The sequence below is a fragment of the Solanum verrucosum genome, unplaced genomic scaffold (assembly GCF_900185275.1).
Source record: "Solanum verrucosum unplaced genomic scaffold, falcon-dt-bn FXZP01000261.1, whole genome shotgun sequence".
Taxonomy (NCBI): domain Eukaryota; kingdom Viridiplantae; phylum Streptophyta; class Magnoliopsida; order Solanales; family Solanaceae; genus Solanum; species Solanum verrucosum.
The window spans coordinates 10271886-10291138 of record NW_026019969.1 but is presented as its reverse complement, the minus strand read 5'-3'; the positions used below and the strand labels follow the sequence as shown (position 1 = coordinate 10291138).

The 19253-nt window shown below is 33.6% G+C and overlaps 1 protein-coding gene and 1 non-coding gene across 2 annotated transcripts; both read right to left on the bottom strand.

The window, feature by feature from the left end:
• Nucleotides 1–275: 275 nt before the first annotated feature.
• On the bottom strand, nucleotides 276–10150 carry LOC125816516 (BRASSINOSTEROID INSENSITIVE 1-associated receptor kinase 1-like). Its single transcript, XM_049496128.1, has 11 exons — nucleotides 9944–10150; nucleotides 9388–9520; nucleotides 9228–9299; nucleotides 5876–6019; nucleotides 4875–4946; nucleotides 4708–4779; nucleotides 4551–4624; nucleotides 3682–3816; nucleotides 3247–3588; nucleotides 2329–2723; nucleotides 276–865 (listed from the first exon to the last, which is right to left on the bottom strand). The coding sequence occupies exons 1-11, from the start codon at nucleotides 10038–10040 to the stop codon at nucleotides 548–550; spliced, it is 1854 nt and encodes a 617-aa protein (XP_049352085.1). The 5' UTR covers nucleotides 10041–10150; the 3' UTR covers nucleotides 276–547.
• Nucleotides 10151–15254: 5104 nt separating this feature from the next.
• On the bottom strand, nucleotides 15255–15357 carry LOC125816933 (U6 spliceosomal RNA). The gene has a single exon (XR_007442256.1). It is a non-coding gene; the product is annotated as a U6 spliceosomal RNA (small nuclear RNA).
• Between the last annotated feature and the right edge of the window lie 3896 nt (nucleotides 15358–19253).

Sequence of the window (19253 nt, the reverse complement as noted above, 5' to 3'; positions counted from 1 at the left end):
AGAGGCTGTTTCCGGAGGACTCCCTGTGCATGTCTGATGGAAGAGGAAATAGATTAGTACATGTTTGTGGTCAACAAAGTTGATCCATTAGGTACTTGATTTATCATTTGCCTATTAAAAAACAAAAAACCTGAATTTACGATTGGATGTTAATATGGTGAATGAATTACTGTTTTTGTCAATCGTCGTGAGTTACTTGAATGATGGCATAACCACTAGGATGAGGAAATATTGATAGAGGTAAAGTTGTGTGTTTATTTGCCGAACAAACAATCACTATCTGATACATCCATAAGGAAATATTACATTTGTGCTTCCACAGCCATTCTTGCTGTGGATTAACTTCCACATTCAAACCTTTAATTGACCCAGAGTAAACTATAGACATTCAGATGTCATCAAAATTCCTGACATACAATATAATCTTAAAAAATGAAAAAGAGAATATGAAAAAGAATATGCACAAAGATGAAAATTGGCTATTACAAATACAAAGGATTTCCCTTAAAAGAGTCCTATATGTGCTGCTGGCAGAATAGCTGAAAGATCATCTTGGTCCTGATAACTCATCGGGTCGTAGATTATAAGTGGAGTCTGCAATAATCCAATCAGTGTGAGGATGGTGAGCATGGTTGAAGTCTTGACGGAACATCTCTTCCTTCTGCCATTCTTCCCACCTCTCAGCAAGGCCATCACCTTCAAGCATTCTGACCACTTCCGACATCTTTGGACGTTCCATAGGAGAGCTCTGTGTGCAGAGTAGAGCTACCTGAATAAGCTGTTTCACCTCTTCTTCATTGTAATTACCCTGAAGATCTGCATCTACTAATGTTTCATACTTCTCGTCCTTAAGAAGTCCCTTTACCTGAAATTTTAACACAATTTTTGAGGTCAAATATGGTACATAACCATTTTTTTCACATGAGTGCCATTTTTTAAAAAGAAATCACAGTGCATGCGGACTTTCCTCATCATGTCAGCAAATAATTAATTTCATCACTAAAATAACAAAGCATTCACCATAGAAGCTGTTGAGATTTTTGATAAGCAGCCCTATAGGGAGACTGAAAAGACAGAAAATCAGAGAGCATGAGGCTCCTGATTCTGTGTGCTCATATTTGAACCATATTGAATTTCCAAGTTCAGATAGCCACTTTATTTACTTTCCAAGTTCGGATAGCCACTTGTCTTTCAATTTTCTATACTTCAACCATAGTGAAAGAATTGACCATCTTCTGCACTCCCAAGTCCTAAAGGGTGGGTTCCCTTTCTAGAGGATCCTCCCAAAGAAGTCCCCTCTCGTAAAGTGTATTCTCTATCTCACCTACTCTCTGATGCAAATACAGAGAAATAGCCTAGCAATTCCATACAAAGGAAAAAAAAAAGAGATGTAGTTTTATCTGCACGGAAGGCGACAGTCAATATGGCAGGGAAAAAGTATCTAAATCTTCTGATATAGCAATATGCTATATGAGTGTTTTTGCTAACCAAAGGGAAAAAGATTTTAACACTAAAAAGCAATTCCAGAACAATCTGCTACTAAACGATAATGAAAGTGATCCACCCTGACCATACAGCTAATGCAACAAATGTTTTTGCAAGATGGTTAAGTTCTAGAAAGAGAAACAAAAAGATTACACGAAGAATGTGCACAAATACAAGTCCCAGGAATCAAATTATTTTGGAAATTTGGATGTTTCGTATGATGTAGTATCAAAGATTACAGAAATCATACATGCCAAACTGCAATGCAAAACCTACTAGAGCTAACAATTTTTTATTATTATTAAATTTTTTTAATGGTCAATATAAAACTTTTTACTTTAAACAGAACTGCAGCCCTGAGACTTGAGTAAAGAACAAAGAGAGCTATGGGTGTGTGTAATATGTGCAAAAGAGTGAGGGAGATGAGATGAAGCTGAGATTTCTCATTGATGGATGAGGATACAAAACGAGATTATGGGATGTGGGTTACATACGGGGGTAGGGAAGGGATAACAGAACAGGAACGGGATTGGGGATATTAAAGGAAAAGGCAGGGGAAGAGAAGGGACATGACAGTGTCTTATTCGCCAGTCCTAATTTGTAGTGGGTCTACAAATCAGCTTTTCATCATGTTGAGTACAGCAATGATAGAGTTCTGCTTATAGGGAGATGCATGCAGGAAAGTGGGATCTTCTCACCCGTGCTCACTTCCATGTTTGAAGTCAGTTGCATGACAAAAACTAGCAATTGTAAGTAGTATAAAGTTTCAACGTATAAAGAAAAGAGAAAAAGACATCAGCTAGAAGTAGAATAACTAGACCATGTAGGTTAGTAAATCCTTACCCAATCTAGCAACATGACATCATCATCATTTGCAAGTCGAGCAAGATCAAACGCCCTTTGCCCAGTTATGATCTCTAGAAGCATAACTCCGTAGCCAAACACATCAGTTTTCTCTGAAGATTTACCCGTGGATAAATACTCCGGGGCGATATGCCCAATTGTACCACGTACAGCAGTAGTAACATGAGTATCCTTGTAGTCCATGAGTTTGGCTAACCCAAAATCCCCAACAACTGCTTCATACTCCTCATCCAACAATATATTTGCAGCTTTGACATCACGGTGGATGATCTTAGGGTCGCAATGATCATGCAAATAAGCAAGGCCTCTTGCAGATCCAAGTGCTATACACTTCCTTATTGGCCAACCAAGTGGTGGATCTGACTCTGGCCGCTCTACAAGAAAAAAAAATTACTGTAAGGACAAGTTCAAGATGTCAAGTAAACTGGTTCAAGTTCCCATTTTAGCTTGAACGCAATTTAATTAATTGATATATGCGGTTCATGCATAAATGAAGATTACTTTCCATATCTGACACTATGAATTCAGAACATAAAACTTGAACGGAAATCTTAATATTTGGTAGGACATCAAGGATAGCAACGCTCTTGAAATTGCTTGATAGACCACGGGTAAAATCACAAAGAACAACAACTTCTAACTACGGGATTGAATATTCTAACTATAACAAACTAACTCCTAATACAACCACGACAATATCCAATAATGCCAAGTTTACACAATGATGTACACATCTGCAGTAACTTTTCCAGATAACTTATATTACCAGACCATAACTTAAAAGTTCAAAAAAAACGTTGTTATCATTTTTCAGCTTTTTCAAGTGCTTGATCTGATGTGTTTCGACTCAATGGAGCAAAGAAAAAGAAGGATGGAAAATTCAAGACTAAGAGATACCTCTTAATCGTGAAGCAACACTTCCATTCGCCATGTATGGATAAACAAGCAACCGTTCAGTTGCAGTCATGCAAAAGCCCCATAAACGAAGTAGATTTCGATGCACGGCCATACTAATCATTTCAACTTCTGTCTGAAACTGTAACTCCCCGCCTTGAGTACGCTCCTCTTTTAATCTTTTAACAGCAACTAAAGTGCCATCAGCCAACCTGCCCTTGTAAACCTTGCCAAATCCTCCTCTTCCAAGTATATTTTTGTTGCTAAAACTGTCAGTTGCAACTTGTAATTCGCGCAAGGAGAACCTCTTGAGTTGTCCAAGATGAACTTCTGGATCCTCCTCAGCTGCAAAAGAATGTAAAATTGCAAGAACTCATTTAATTAAAATTAAATTTGAAAACAAAAAACTAATTCAGGTGTTTGATTGAGGCTTCCCACCTGGAACATCAAAGAAGTGGTCTTCCGGTTTCCTTCGGCGCCACCAGGCAAGCAAAATTGCAGGAGCTGCAAACAGAAGAGCAGCCCCTGCAGCAACACCGCCAGCAATCGCCCCGGTTGCACTGTTTCCCACACCTAGGAATTTCAAAATTTAAGTTTTAATTCCCTTTTTTTTGATGGATGACAAAAACTTAACACAAGTAGTTCAAAAAAAATTGAGAAAAGGGATATGGTAGTTTCACCATTTACACTCGCACAGAGGACTATGTTGTAAAGCTAAAGCGCTAACAAAATAGAAAAGATGCAGAAATAGGTAAAGATCCTTCAGTTGATTCATAACAACAGGTACTTGTTTGTTATTCGGCCTTTTGGTGGTGTTGATTTATGTACAGTAGTCAGAGATGGCAAGGATACATTTTGACAGCATTCATGGTCAATGAGAATTGCACAGCAAGGAGATTTTTCTCCCGCGTGTTGCTGGTAAATGCACTGAAACTAATTTTTCACCAAAGCTCCGATACCATGTGAGAAATAAGACACATGGGGAAAGAATTGAGAGAATGTATGACAATAAATTCTGAAGTTTGGGTCCTTTTAGAGTCACAATATCCAATGCATACAGTTGCATTTCCTGATGTAGGACACTTCTATCCACTCTTCAATATCACTTGTAAGTTTAATCTATTTATTCAAACCTATCAAACAGTAGATAACCCCAAAATCACCTGTAAAATTTATCTCACATACACTACTAAAACTCATTATAATGTGCAAATCTCTTCCCCTAAAACAGTCAGCCCTTTTGCCTTCTTCCTTTGGGCGGGGGGCGCAGTGCCTTAACCCATAAAACATAAATTACTTTAACAAACCTGAAGAAGTGGGTGTTGGAGAAATAGGTGGAGGTGGAGAAGCCCGAGGAGTATCCAATGGATTATTAGCAAAACTGAAATATATTCAGATGTAAGAATTTCATTATCATGATTCCAGTGACAGAACTTAAAATATAAACTAGTGCTTTTCACAGACCTGATAGGAGTAAAAAGCGAGAAGGAACCATTGACTGGAATAGGTCCTGTTAAATTATTGTTTGACAAATCACTGCATTGCGAGGAATGAACATTAGTACCTAAGAATTAGAAAATACTGATGGCGAAAAAAACCACATGATAAAAAAGTGCCAGCTTTATACTTACAGCACTTGAAGTGAAATGACTGTGGTTAAAAGCATCGGAATTTGCCCAGTCAAACTGTTATTGTTAAGCCTCCTTCAATTTAGCAAAAAGAAAACAATAACAATAAGAAAAAAAAAGTTTGATCAAGCTTAAACAGACAGAACTCGGCTAATTAATCAGTCCATGTGTACATTGTAGTAAATACTTGACTAATGAAGAAGAAATAGTAGTATTAGAAGATGCTACAAAATTCATGCCCAATATCTAAGAAAGCTTCTTGACGCTGTTAGCAGGTTGAGATTTATGTTCATATATATGATCATCAGAAGTATCTAGTTTTCAGAGCTTCGGGAAATAACAAGAATAGCATGTAAATTTTTTATCCTGTTCAGCAGCACGCCAATGAGCCTTTATAGAGAGCAGCAACCACAATTTTATCAACCACTCAAATCCACCTGGCCTTTTGCAAGCCTATATAAGGGAAATAGGAACGATGACTGCCAAGGATGATGGACAAATTTCATTGTCAAGTACTGGTGTTGGACACACATTGAGCATGTGTGAGTCTAACTTCCTGTATATTTTTTGAATTTTCAGATATGCATGTCCTGCACTTTGGACACCCTAAGACACCAACTTTGGGTACTTCTATGAGCTGCTTCAGGTTTTCTTCTTCCGCCTCCTCTTCCTCTCTCTCTCTTTATGAATAATTTAAGCCACAGAGAAAATTATGATGCTGTCTCATTGGTAATGATACTCCAGGTGTTTGAAATGTTTTTATCTTCATGTCTGCCACTTGGCCAATAAGGAGCAAAGTCTATCCCTATTTCCAAATAACTAAACAAGAGAAATAGTACTACAGAGTACAGAGCCACTAACATGTTCTAAAATAGAAGGTGGCCTTTCTTGACTAAGCAAAATGTTCAGAAAATAAAAGCTCATGGCTTAAGAAACTATTCAGCCAAGCAAAAGAAAAAGAAAAACAAACATATAGAAGAGGAAAAAGGATGTGTAACCCATACAGGAAACGTAGTTTCTGAAGCTTGCCCAAAGTGTCGGGGATTGGACCAACTAACTTGTTCAGGTAAAGATCCAAGCTCACCAAATTCGTCAAATTCCCCAGTTCATAAGGAATTCTTCCACTTATATTATTACTATAAAGCTCCCTGCAATTAGGAAAAAGAGGTCGTAAGCAAATCAGTTCTAAAACTTACAGACCACACAATCTGTAAAAATTAAGGGGCTATACATTAGTCATCACATAGCTATGTAGCACATTAAAAATTAATAAGTGCATCCACAAGCTACACCTTTTGAGAGAAAAGAAAAGGAGGTTCAAAATGTGTTTAAATTGTCAATGGGAACATCTGCGGCAGAGGGATTCTGTCCATGGAAATAGTATTTCGTTACTGCTTACAGCATCTCCACTCACTCATCTTGCTACTTCGAACAAAAATAATTCGAGTCAAATCTTATTGCAATTTGAAAGGAACCCATACAACTTCTAAGCTATTCCACATAATACTGCTTTTCCAATCTATAGATATGATTATCAGCATGATATACAAAACATAGAGGTCTCTGAACTAATTTGAGAGTAGTATAATCAACTGTCAACTTAGCAAGCAAGAAATGAAGCTATATGTAGAAGGTTTCAAGTATTTTATGTTCAAAGGAATCACCAGCATATGTATTTGTTAAGATCGGATTAAACTGAAGCAGAGAGTTTTTTATGATCCACTCTCATCGGCCCATCAATTCAAAAGTGCACAAGAAACTAAAAGGGAAAAGGGACAAATATACCCCCAAACTTTCGAAAATGGTATGTCAATACCCTCCGTCATACTTTTCGTTCATGAGTGCCCTCGCCGTCCAATAACTAGTGCACATTTGCCCCTCTCACTAACGGAAGACTCATTTTGTACACGTGGCACAATCCTACACCTCAACCCGAATTGACCAAATATTTAACTCAAATTTCAATTACCCGTTTAACCCGCCCCATTACCCATTTAACCCACCGATACACCCATTACCCACATTGGAATTTGATGTTCATGTTCAAGAACCCTACGTAGAAATCTCAAACATGTGTTGAAATCTGAATCTGAATCTGAATCGAGGTTTTGGGATTGAAGATTTGAATTTGCTTTTTGATTTTAGCTTAAGAAGAAGAAGATTCCAGAAACTTTGTTTCCAGAACTTTGTTTCCATTTAGGTAAGAAACATAAGCTGTATTACCTCAGAATCCCATTTTCCTTTCATGGCTTTTGTTTTTTTCTTTGCAGAAATTAAAGATAATTTCGAGGCTTATTGCATAATTTGATTGGAATTTTTCAGGTTGAAGTTTGATGTTCATGTTTGAGAACCCTCAATGTGTTGAATTCTGAATCTGTATCAGTGTTTTTGGGATTGTGGGGTTGAACAATGTTCAGATTTGAATGAAAATTGTATTTTACAACAGAAATTTCTAAAATAAAAAACTTTTTTCCTTCTTAATTGGAACTTAAAAATGTAATTCGTTTCAGAACCTTCTAGATTCAGATCTAGTTTGAATTTTCAGAGGATGATCTAATTCAAATAGAAGGCCATTTATTTCCGAATTGATTTCTTTTATTGACAGCTTAAGGAGGTAAAACCCGTAAAAGAGGGCTAAAAAATCTTCAACACTCATGTCCATATCAAACACAATATTCTTCCCAATATGCTTGCCTCCAAAGTTCTATTTGTCAAATAATTTTTTATAATAAGAAAATATTGCGTAGAAAAGTTAAATCCATTGTTTTCTCTTTTGTTTAAATCTTCAAGTAGATGATTGAAAGAGTACATGGAAAGATGAAAGAAGAAGGGGGGGGGGGGGGGGGGGGGGGGGGGGGGGGGGGGGGATGGCAATGACGGCGGCAACCTTGAGGAAGAAGAAGAGATAAAGTAAATGGGGCTTTTTCTTTAGGTTTGTAGATATTTTGTTAAATGGGTAATGGGGCGGGTTAAACGGGTAATTAAAATTTGAGTTAAATATTTGGTCAATTCGGGTTGAGGCGTAGGATTGCGCCACGTGTACAAAATGAGTCTTCCGTTAGTGAGAGGGGAAAATGTGCACTAGTTATTGGACGGCGAGGGCACTCATGAACGAAAAGTATGACGGAGGGTATTGACATACCATTTTCGAAAGTTCGGGGGTATATTTGTCCCTTTTCCCAAACTAAAATTAATTTAACCACTGTGAAAGTCAAAGCACAATCACGGCACATTTCTTATGAATTAACTCACATAAAATAAGCCCAAAAAAGTTAAAGAAATGACTCGGGTTCAAATCAAGTGATGACAAAATACATTAGGTGAATTCTTCCCATCTGCTATTTGCCTAAGCCTTGGTAGACAGAGTTAACCGGTTCATGTGTTGGTGGGAGGTAACAGGCACCCGGTGGAATAGTCGAGGTGCACACAAGCTAACATGGACACAACCATCATTTAAAAAAAATATTAAAGAAATGGTTCATTTCGGCATGAGAATTTGGAAAAAATGTAAATTACTAATACCAGAAACCCATAGCCTAATAGTGCATAAATTAAACATGACAAATAGAACGTCTGTCTCCTGTCAAATAAATCCACTCCTTCCCAGTGCTTGGACTAAATAGTAAAAATATATGGAAATTGGGACTATCAATGCAGTAACTCAATTATTGAATGTTGCAAACTTTGCCATTTAAGGAGGAAGTACCGTGTAGATTTGGACATATTAAAAGGAGAAGTACATCATCTTGGATTAAGGGAATATGTAGGTATATCCACTAGAAACGGTATACCTCTAGAAAAACAAGATGAACATTTTTGTTTAATTTGAGGTTTGGTATCATGTCAGTGGAGCAAACTGAAGTTCGCTGACAAGTTCAATAATCTAAGCATACAAGAGACAATGTATCTTATTGTATCCACTCAATGCACATAAAGCATCAGTAACATAATAGGAAATGCGACTTACCATATCATAATTTCTCAACCAGAAGAATAGAACATAAGGATTGTCAGGATTGAATATAATTAAACGCTGCTGGTGAAAATTCAATGAAGAAGAAATTAACTCTTTCAATTTTCATATTTCCAGTCCTTGAGTGAGAGTGATTCATGATCTGTGAATAGATTTGCTGGTTCCTAATAACAGCTATGCACTAACTTTAATTTTCTAGGCACCTAATTAGGATTATTTTGACCTTATCCAACCACAACCAATTCAGGGTACACAAACATTAGTGACTTAACATAGGTATGTAGATACATATATGACAACATTCGTATAGTGACAATTTACTAATAAAACTAAAAGTTAACGAAAACAAAAAGCCAGTTCAATTATCACAAAAGGTAACTTACAAGTATTGCAAATTAGAGAGTTGACCAAGCTGTGGAACGAGTTGACCCGACAAATTTGCATTTCCAAGATCACTGCATGTAAGACAAATGGAGCTAAAATTTGTAAATGAACCCCGTAGCATGAAACATCAGGGAGAAACCTAGGTTTTCAGTAGCTTACACTCTAGTTACGCTATTCTCACTGTTGCAGGTCACATGAAACCAAGTACAAGGATTGACAAGGGTTGGATCCCAACTCTGTAAAACATTGTTAGGATCAGCCAAAGTTGTCTTCAGCGCATTCAACGCATCACCTGTCTTACATGAAGTGATTAACAATCAGTAATTATCTTGTCCACACACCTCCTTAGTAAACTAATACTGTAATCAGTAATAGTTCAGCACTTTCTTAAAGCTGTTTCTTTACTAAAATTAACCTCTTTATTGGTAAGAACATTAAATAGCTACTTTCCTGGCATTAGTTATACTCAAACTGATCTTTTTCTGCCACCATCCCCCAACATCCCCAACACACAATGATTAACCAAATTAAGCTCCCAATAGTATTAGTTAACTACAGTTCAACTGTTTAATGCAATGAATTTACCCATTTAGGTTCAATTGTTAAACAGTCAATCATTCAAGCAAAGAAAAAGCAAATTAGGAACAGAAAGAGTCAACATCTTTCAACTTAATAGAAAGCAACCAAACTAAAAATGTAAAGTTCAAGAACAGACCTTCAGTGTTACCATATACAGGAACCAGTAACAGCCCAATTAAGCAAAGAAAAACTGAAGCAGAACCCAAGATCCCCAAGACCCATTGATCCATCATCCCACCTAATCCCTTCACCACAACCCCACTTGCTAAAAACCTAGATTTTCCTCATTACAATCTTCACATACTAACTCCACATCTTTAATAATCAAAACCCCAATCCAAGAAAATGGAAGTTTTCAAATCTGAAATCCCAGAAGTAGCAGAAAACAGTATAACAAAAGCAAAAGGGATCAAGAAACGATTTTTTTCAATTTTCTTGGAGAATTGGATAAATCACAGAGATTGAAACTGTAGTTATGGATTTTGTCAAAGTTGAAACTTATGGAATAAAGAGTAGTACATAGTAAAATTCCACGGTTTAAGGTGAAGAATGGTAGTAGTAGTAGTAGTAGTCGTCGTTGCAGAGGCAGAGAGAGATGTTTGGTCAAAGGTTGTGCTTTCACAGTTGTCTATTCTATTTAGGAAATAAAATGGTGTACTTAATTAGTGCTGTTTCGGTTAACATTTTTATGCATTTCTTTATTTCAGTTGGTAAATTTTGACCCACTCGGATATTTCAAAACTATTGACATGTTTTTCTATTTGAAAACTATTTAAAATTGCTTGAACTTTAGACTCAATAGAAAGTTATTTTCTTATTTCTTATTTGTATAGGGAGAGAGAAAAAAATGTACAACTCTCACCCCTAGTCATTTAATTATTGTAGCAAAGTCAATTCTTCAAAAAATTTGGGTTAATAATTAAAAAAATTGAGGGAGATTCGAAAGTCGATCGTGCCCTTGTAAAGACTAAAACTTTGTTATGCCGAAAATAGTAGAGGTGCGACAGCACTTTGGTAGTGAGTGGAAACTTACTTTCTGGTTAGTAGGAATTTCTTGCCTGCTAAGGGATTAGTCCAAGTTAGACCGAGAAGTAAGGGGTCGTTTGGTAGGAGGTATTAGGAGAAATAGTCCATGTATTATGTATGGTATTATTTAGTACTATGTTTGGTAGAATCTTTGGGCTTAAGTATAACTAATCCATGGATTAGTTATACACCCTACATGGTATTATAGGAGGTATTACTATTACCTTCTATGTGGTGGTATTAGTAATACATTGGATTTAATACCATGGATTGTTTATGTAAAGACAAAAATATCCCTCAAATCATTTTATTTATTTCTTGATTTTATGTTTTATATTTGTACTAGTAAATTTATTTAAATAAATTAGCTTACAAATTTTATTATTTAGAGAGAGTTGTTTGTTAATAAATAAATGCAATACATATCAACACAATATTTAAAATGTGAGTTGTTTAACATTTTCTAATTGAAAATGCAAATATATCACCACATGACGTTTGTGATCTTAATTGAATATATTATTTGTTGGTTTATATGTGGTTTCTAATTGTAATGGTTTACACTCAAACAATTCGAGTGAGAAAATAGCAAACATGACAACAAAATTGTTCTTCTCCTAGCTAGTTAGAAGGCCATAAAAATATAATATTGTCCGGCAATTATCTATCTTGACCTATTACATAAAATAGAAAATCTCATAATAATGTAAGGGTATAATTGGAAGAAGCTTTTTGTAGAGTTTTAATTCAAACACAAGATGAGGTCAGAAGCAATGAACCAAACATTTGATAAAAAAATACATCTTGCATTACTAATCTCTGCACTACTAATCCCTGCATTATTTATTTTTCTACCAAACGACCCCTAAGAGTTTGTAATTGAAGTCGGGAGGTTGAATAGAGAAATTATCTTCCCATGTATTTTTTTTTATCAATAATTCAAGAAAATGAGGGAGATTTGTGAATATATTGAACATCGTATTGGAGTCGGTGGGTGAGAAGGAGGTTCGCTTTTGGGCTATGTAAAATAAGAACGTGTTGTCAACCGGGACAGAGTCACCCTTTACTAAGAGGTGTCGCTTGACATCCATTTGTCGAAAAATTACATTGTATATAGAAGTCAAATTTTGACTTAATAAATATATATACAAGTATTGATTCATGTTGGCACAAATGGAAGGTTTAGCCAAGTAGTTAAGGGGTTGTAAAAATTCAAAGTGAAGAGGAGATGCACAATAGTATTTGTATAGTCTCTTATTCTTCAACGTGTATCTTGATATTATGTTGTCATAATATTTTTACTCTCCGGTATTCATTGAAGACTTCGCACGTACCTCTGCTAATTCTTTTTCTAATACAATACTAAGGCCACATATTTGTACATATTAGTAGGAAAAAACCCTTCACTTCAAAACAACCAATCAGGACTGGTGCCATCCGCGCTTCTTCTGACTATTGAATGTGGAAGTTAAAGCTTTGAAACTCATTTTCTAGCATTCCTTTCAATTCTTTCAACCGATTTGACAACTTTCAGCTAATCTTATTTCAGAAATTTCTTTTTACCGGGATCTATCATATATAAACAATATATATATTCTATAAAGATAAAGCTTATATACATCCAACCTTCTTCATGTCTCATTTTTCATGTCCTCTTTGTAAAAGTTATATTAAATATATTGTTACTATTGTTATTGTTGCAGTAATAGAAATAAAGTCAATCTTTGTTACTTGTCAATTGTCATATATATTAACCTACCTATGTGTCGAATTTTTTATTTTTATTTTTTTTAGTATAAATCCAATCAAACAGATTTAGGTATAATTTGTGTTTTACTTGATTAGAGCAAACGTGTACATCTTAAAATCAACTTTACAAGCTGATGATGATTTGCTTATTACATGAGGCTTACAAATACTATTGCTACTACCTTGGATTCATTTAGTGTTAGACTTATTAAAAATAATATTGATTCAAAATAATTATTATTTTAAAAAAATCCAGATATAATCAAGTATTATAGTTTTTATACTTATTTGTATTTAATAAATATTAAGAGAAATTAATGTGGTAAAGAAATAATAATATTAAATTGTTATCAAAAGTAAATAGTCAAAATATTCTTTTATTTAATATTATATTTTGAAGATATTAAAAAAAATGACAAGTAAAATGGATTGATTAAAGTACTAAACTGACAACTAACTACAAACTCAATAAGTTAGTTTCTTTTCCAAATTCACCTACGTCAAAAAAAATAAAAAATCCCCTTTATGAATTTTATTTTCTATGTTTATTTACTTATATTTGGATATAAAGAGTTCTTCAGAACATTTTTGCACAAAATTTGAAGCTGAAATTTAAAATAACAAGTTTATTGAGGTTAAAGTTAGATTTTTTGAGTTGTTGGTCTATCAAACATAATTATTTTACCTTTTAAGGTAGGAATAAGATCTGTGATTCTTCGTATGCTCTACTCTCTTCATATTTCACTTACAAAATTATATTGATGTGTTATTATTATTGCTGTTGTTGAGGTTGAAGTTAGAAAAAGATTTGTGGAAAAAATTATTAATTAGGAAATAAATTATTGATATATTTTTTTTACTATATTGTTGTGGCTGATAGGCTAAAAGGGGATGTTGGGTCAAAGACGCACGCCCAATGTGTAGGGCCAAAACAATAGTGGATGAATAGTATTTGGAAAGCAGCTTTGTTCGTGTGACTCACACTTTCCCCTTATTTCAAACTAATTTTTAATGTCTTTGTTTTCATTTGTGGAAAAATTACCCTACTTATTTTTTCCAACTCATATTCCATATCAACACTAGTGCCTCTTTTTATTTTATTTTATTACATCTTCCGTTTTATGATAAATAATGTTTTTAATTTGAAGACATTTCTTTAAAAAAGTTATTCATACATGACTTTTAGTATCGTTGATGCGAGGAGCATATTCAAACTTTTTTTTATTGTTAGAACTTAGAAGTATATTTGGACATGTTTTAAGTTCAGAAATTTATCTAATTACTTTAAATAATTGTATTCGCTACTAATTATGTATGACTAATTTTATGACGACATGTCCAAAATGCGAGGAGCATATTTGAATATATTTTTTTAAAAGTTAATGGATATTTGAGATAGAAGATAATGTTAAGAGCTTTTATAAGTTGATAGGAGTATTTTTTGTTCTTATCCATTTTTTCTGTTATTATTATTGACGAAATGGATCGGAATTAGTTGCTTAACTTATTGCATCAAAATTACCCTACCGATTATTCCTAGTCACATTCCATATCTACATCTTGTTGTTATTTTTAGATTTTTTTTTTAATAGATCTTATTTAGATTTGTATTAAAAGTAAGCAAAGCCAAAATTAGGGGACAAATCATTTTATACTTTCCTTTATAAAAGGAGGGGAAGTTAGGCATGTGTGTTTCTCTATGGTTTTTATTTTGTAAAGACTTTGAAGAACAAATGCTTCATAAAGTAGAGTGCTAAAATAATTATGTTGTAGAAAAGGGTATTTACATTAATACATAAAATGTGACTATTCAATAAAGCTTGATGAGAAGCCATTTTCCAAAGACCCCTTGTGTTTCAACACATTAACAACTTTGCTAAATCAACATGTTTTTAAAGTTATTATAATAGTCAAAATTGGAGACTTGCAAATTGGACAATTTTGAAGGCTCCATAATAGTGTAAATATTTTTCTTATAATGCGATTAAATTAGGTGTGTCAAACGAACGTATTAAATTGAATTGAGCATATTAAAATAACTTAAGTTAATAACCCGTTAAAAATGAATGATAAGACAAATAAATTTATCTGGTAAGCCCTAAATGTTAGTTTGGTCCTGATTTTAAATCATGATTTGATATTGATTTATTTATTTTTTTTGACATATAATTTGAATCTCAAAAGTTAAAAAAAATCTCATAAACATTAAAATTTCATAATTTATGAGAATTATTAAAACTTTTCTAATTTTCACAATTTTACAATATGAACATATATCATGGTTCATAAACAAGATAACATCTCAAGGAATCGTATTAATAAATCACACATCTCCGTATTTTTATTTATAAATAAATATTTATAGTTATATGTTATTACAAACTTTTAAATAGGCATACTTATGAGAAAAAAATATTATTTCAGTAAGTTAACAATAGTAGTAACTAATTATTCTGTAATATAACTCTCTCACATGGTTACATACAATTTCTCCACATTGAGCATCAATTTTCTTTCTTTCGTAAAATTTAAAATTATAGATTCCAAAATATAAACTTATGCGTCAAGTTTACATTTAAAAAAATAATAATTACAAACTTGGAATTGAAATTTTACTTTTTAGAGAAGCTGAGATTTAAATTTAAAACTGAAGTTTTGTTCAAATTTCATATACAAACACTAATTTCAAATTATTTATGTGTTTCATCCTTGCGTGAGGATCATACCTTATTTTTTCTGTATCATTCTATTTTTATCAAATGTCTCCAAAGAGACAAATTAAAACTTCAAATTTTAGCTTTAAATCACATGTGACATGACCAATCACTTACTTAATTTAACTCAACATGTGATGTGAAAACTCAAATGTAAATAACAGCCGCATTATATTCGGTCCATATCAATTAGTTATATTTATTTTGGTGGGACAAATTTCATATTAATTAATTATTTACATTAATTATTACTCCACCTTAATTAGCATATTTTATAATCTTTTTGTAGGACAAAGTTCCAGTTTTAGGTGTCTCATGTGGTTTGAACTAAAAGAAAGTTGAGGTTTAATAATTTTTTTAAAAAGAAGGTAAAGTGAACACAAAGTTAATTAACGACGAGAGGGAGTTGCTCGGATGGTAAGCACCCCTCACTTCCAACCCGAAGGTTGCGAGTTCAAGTCAGCAATGGAGCAAAGGGGGAGCTTCTAGGGAGGGTAAAAAAGAAAAAAAAGTTAATTATTCCCCTTAGACATTTAAATTTTTCTTAGACCAATAAAGCAAAGTTTAAGTATATTTTTAATAAGATAATTTAAAATATTAACAAGGGAATTAAGAAAATAGTTATACTACTTAGAACAGATAAAATAAAAAGATAAATCAGGGAAAGGAGTAGTTAAAGTAACGGTGGATTCCACCATTTATTATTTGTCCATTTGTATAAAGTTAATTATTATTTTTCTTTCATACGGTTCGATTATCCGCATTGAAGTCTAACTAATTCAGATTCGTATCGTATAGGACCTCAGTCAGAGGAAAGCACTTCATGTCAAAAAATAATAATTCATACGTAGAATTCCAACTCAAAACATCTAATTAATGGAGGAGCAGTTTCATCTGCTACACCGCATTGATAATGCATAAAGTTAATTTGATGATTAGGTCCTAAAACATAGTATTGTTTTCTCTTTCTCTCTGGCCATTCACTTTAAACAAGTAGCGCACGTGCGTGATGATGTTCGTCTGGCTATTAGGTAGACAAATTAAACAAATTCAAAGAACCATAATTATTTTGAATGTTCATACATTATACAACCACTCAATAAACGTGTAATTATATATGTCTCGCCCTCGATATTATTAACATTTATTAAGATTTAATTAATCATTAACTATGATGGGGAAAATATTAATTTACATGTGCTACGTAAATATCTATTGCAATTAATGATGGTTAATAGATATTGTATGTATATTAGGCCAAATTCTGGCCAATTTTTTTTTTCCTTAAGTGTAATAATTAACGATAAGTAAAAACCATTGGTGTTTATTGAGGATAAATTCCACTGCCCCTTCTTAAGTAACGTGAGCTAACAATATATCCTTTAGCTTTTGAATGAAATTGATAATTTCCTTAAGTAATGTTTTGACGTGAGCTTTAAAATAGAATAAAATAAAATCATTAAATTATAAATAAATGCCAGATTCCATGAGCACAAAAACTATGACAAAAGTCCATAATTATTTTAATTTCATCAACTTTTGGACGTAATAAGTCACAAAGTAGGACATGCTATAATCTTCCAAACGTATGGGTGACGCCAAAATTCTTGACCTTGATTAGGTCTCTAGTGGAATTTGCTATCCAAATTTATTAAAATTTCATTTCTTTCACTAATGAAAATTCATCATCCGATTACTTTGATTTTTATTATGGAGTAAACGCTCTAAGGAATTTTTTTTCTTTATATTATCAGAGCTCGATCTCGAGATTTTTTATGAAAGTTGGAGGTCGCAATCATTCTCCATTTTGTAGTTGACTCAACATTATAGAGTCTACGCAGTTGATTTATGACTTTGTGAGTTGTGTCTGTTTGGCAATGTTGGAAAAGACAAGTATGAGGGCGACCTGCATATCCAAGCCCATTGAATTTTCAAAAGTAGCCCACATCCTTACCAGCCCAACAATCAGCAAATCTAGGCCCAATTTAACTATAAATACTTTTTCGGCCTTTTTTGTTTTGTTCCATATCAACAGACCCACCAACCCTTTCTTTTCCGGCCCAATAAATGACCCATTTTATTTGGGAAATACATATCCGTCCAATCGATCAAAATAATTATATTTGTTAGATAAAAAAAAATATATTTTATGTATACATAAAATAGGGCAAATTACAGAAATCACATACTTTTAAGGCAAAATTACAATCTATCCCTTAAAAGTTTATAATTACAGAAATCCCTCCAACGGATACAATAATATAAGCGTTGATACATTAATCTGATGCGCGAGATACATTAATCGTTAAGTAAGATACATTACATTTTATACATGATACACTAATCTGAAGTACATTTTATACATGATACACTAATCTGATGCACGAGATACAATAATATAAGCGCTGATACATTAATTTGATGCACGAAAATGAGGGATTTTGAAAATTTGTAAAACTTATAGGGGATAATGGTAATAAGTAAACTAAAAGGTGGGATTTCTGTAATTTTTCCCATAAAATAACATACATTTGCTGGTCTTATTTTGGTGGATGACTATGCAATGTAGTTGTGCCCTTTTACTTCCCCAATTTGTTTGTTATTTTTAAGCCTAAGGTAGGAAGAAAGATATATATTTGCTAGCAATTATTTTGGCGGGCGAATAAAAGTGAAGTGTAGTTTCTCCCTTTTGTTTCTTCATTCATTTGTTTTTCAGCTATTATTTTGATGGACGGCTATACAGTATAATTTTCCCCTTTTGTTCCCCATGCTCTTTTTCCTTTCAGCTATTATTTTGATGGACGACACTACTGTATATGTAGTTCCCCTTTTTTTCTGGTGTTTCAGAAACTTGCGGTACAAAAGTTTGCCCTCATCCCAAGTTAAAATCATTACAAATGGAGGACCGCCTTTGGATAAGATTCAAGCAATAATAAACTTAAAATATCTCTGTCACTCTCTCACAAATAATTGCTTATTTTCCATATTATCCACTTGATGAAATTTTATTGATGGAGCCCTGCATGAAATTTTGGGCCTTAATTATGGGCCATCTAGGTACACTAAGCTTTTCTCAATTCTACTTCTCTTGTCCCCAAAGTGGTCCATTTCTTTATATTTAGCTTTATGAGAACATACATTGAACATGGAGTTAGACTAGATGTCACGACCCAGATCGTCGTGATTGACACTCACACTAACTATCCGGTGGGAGAACCACTACTACAACCAAACTAAGCAACTAAAACAATTAAGTTACGGAAGCAAGTTATTAACTAACAAATGCGGAAATTTAATACCTAGAACCTGAAAGTCAATGTACCAAAACATCTAAACAAATGATCCAAGTCTAAACAAGAAGGGATACATCCCCAAACTAATGAACTAATTAACAAACTAGAACAAATATCTAAGTCCGAAAATGATGGACATAGACGAAAGAGAATCTCATGGCAGCCTGAAAGAATTGGCTCACCCTTAAAATTCAAAGCGGCGATCATTGATCTTCTAAGCGAGGTCTGTCAGTAGACGCGTGAAGATGCCCTGTACTCAATAAAAATAAGAGCAAGTGCATAATCAGTATACAACCACAGTGTACTGGTAGGATCACGTGGCTATTCCACTAGTGCAACATAAACAAGTCAAACAACATTACAATCACATGCATATATACCAACATCATCAACATTTATGAACAACCAACAACTTCACATTTTATAGCATATCATTGGTCCTCTTACGAAACTCAAACTCAAACAGTTAGCATGCCGAAACGTGGTAATCGATCCTATAATTATGCCGGAACGTGGCAATTCGATCCAAGTTAGTTATGTCGGAATGTGGCAATCCGATCCAATTCACACACCACAATCACAAACACAAGTACATTATCAAGATCATACATTTAAATCATGATTTCATGGCAATGGTATTTATCTATCTCATTTACAATAAGTG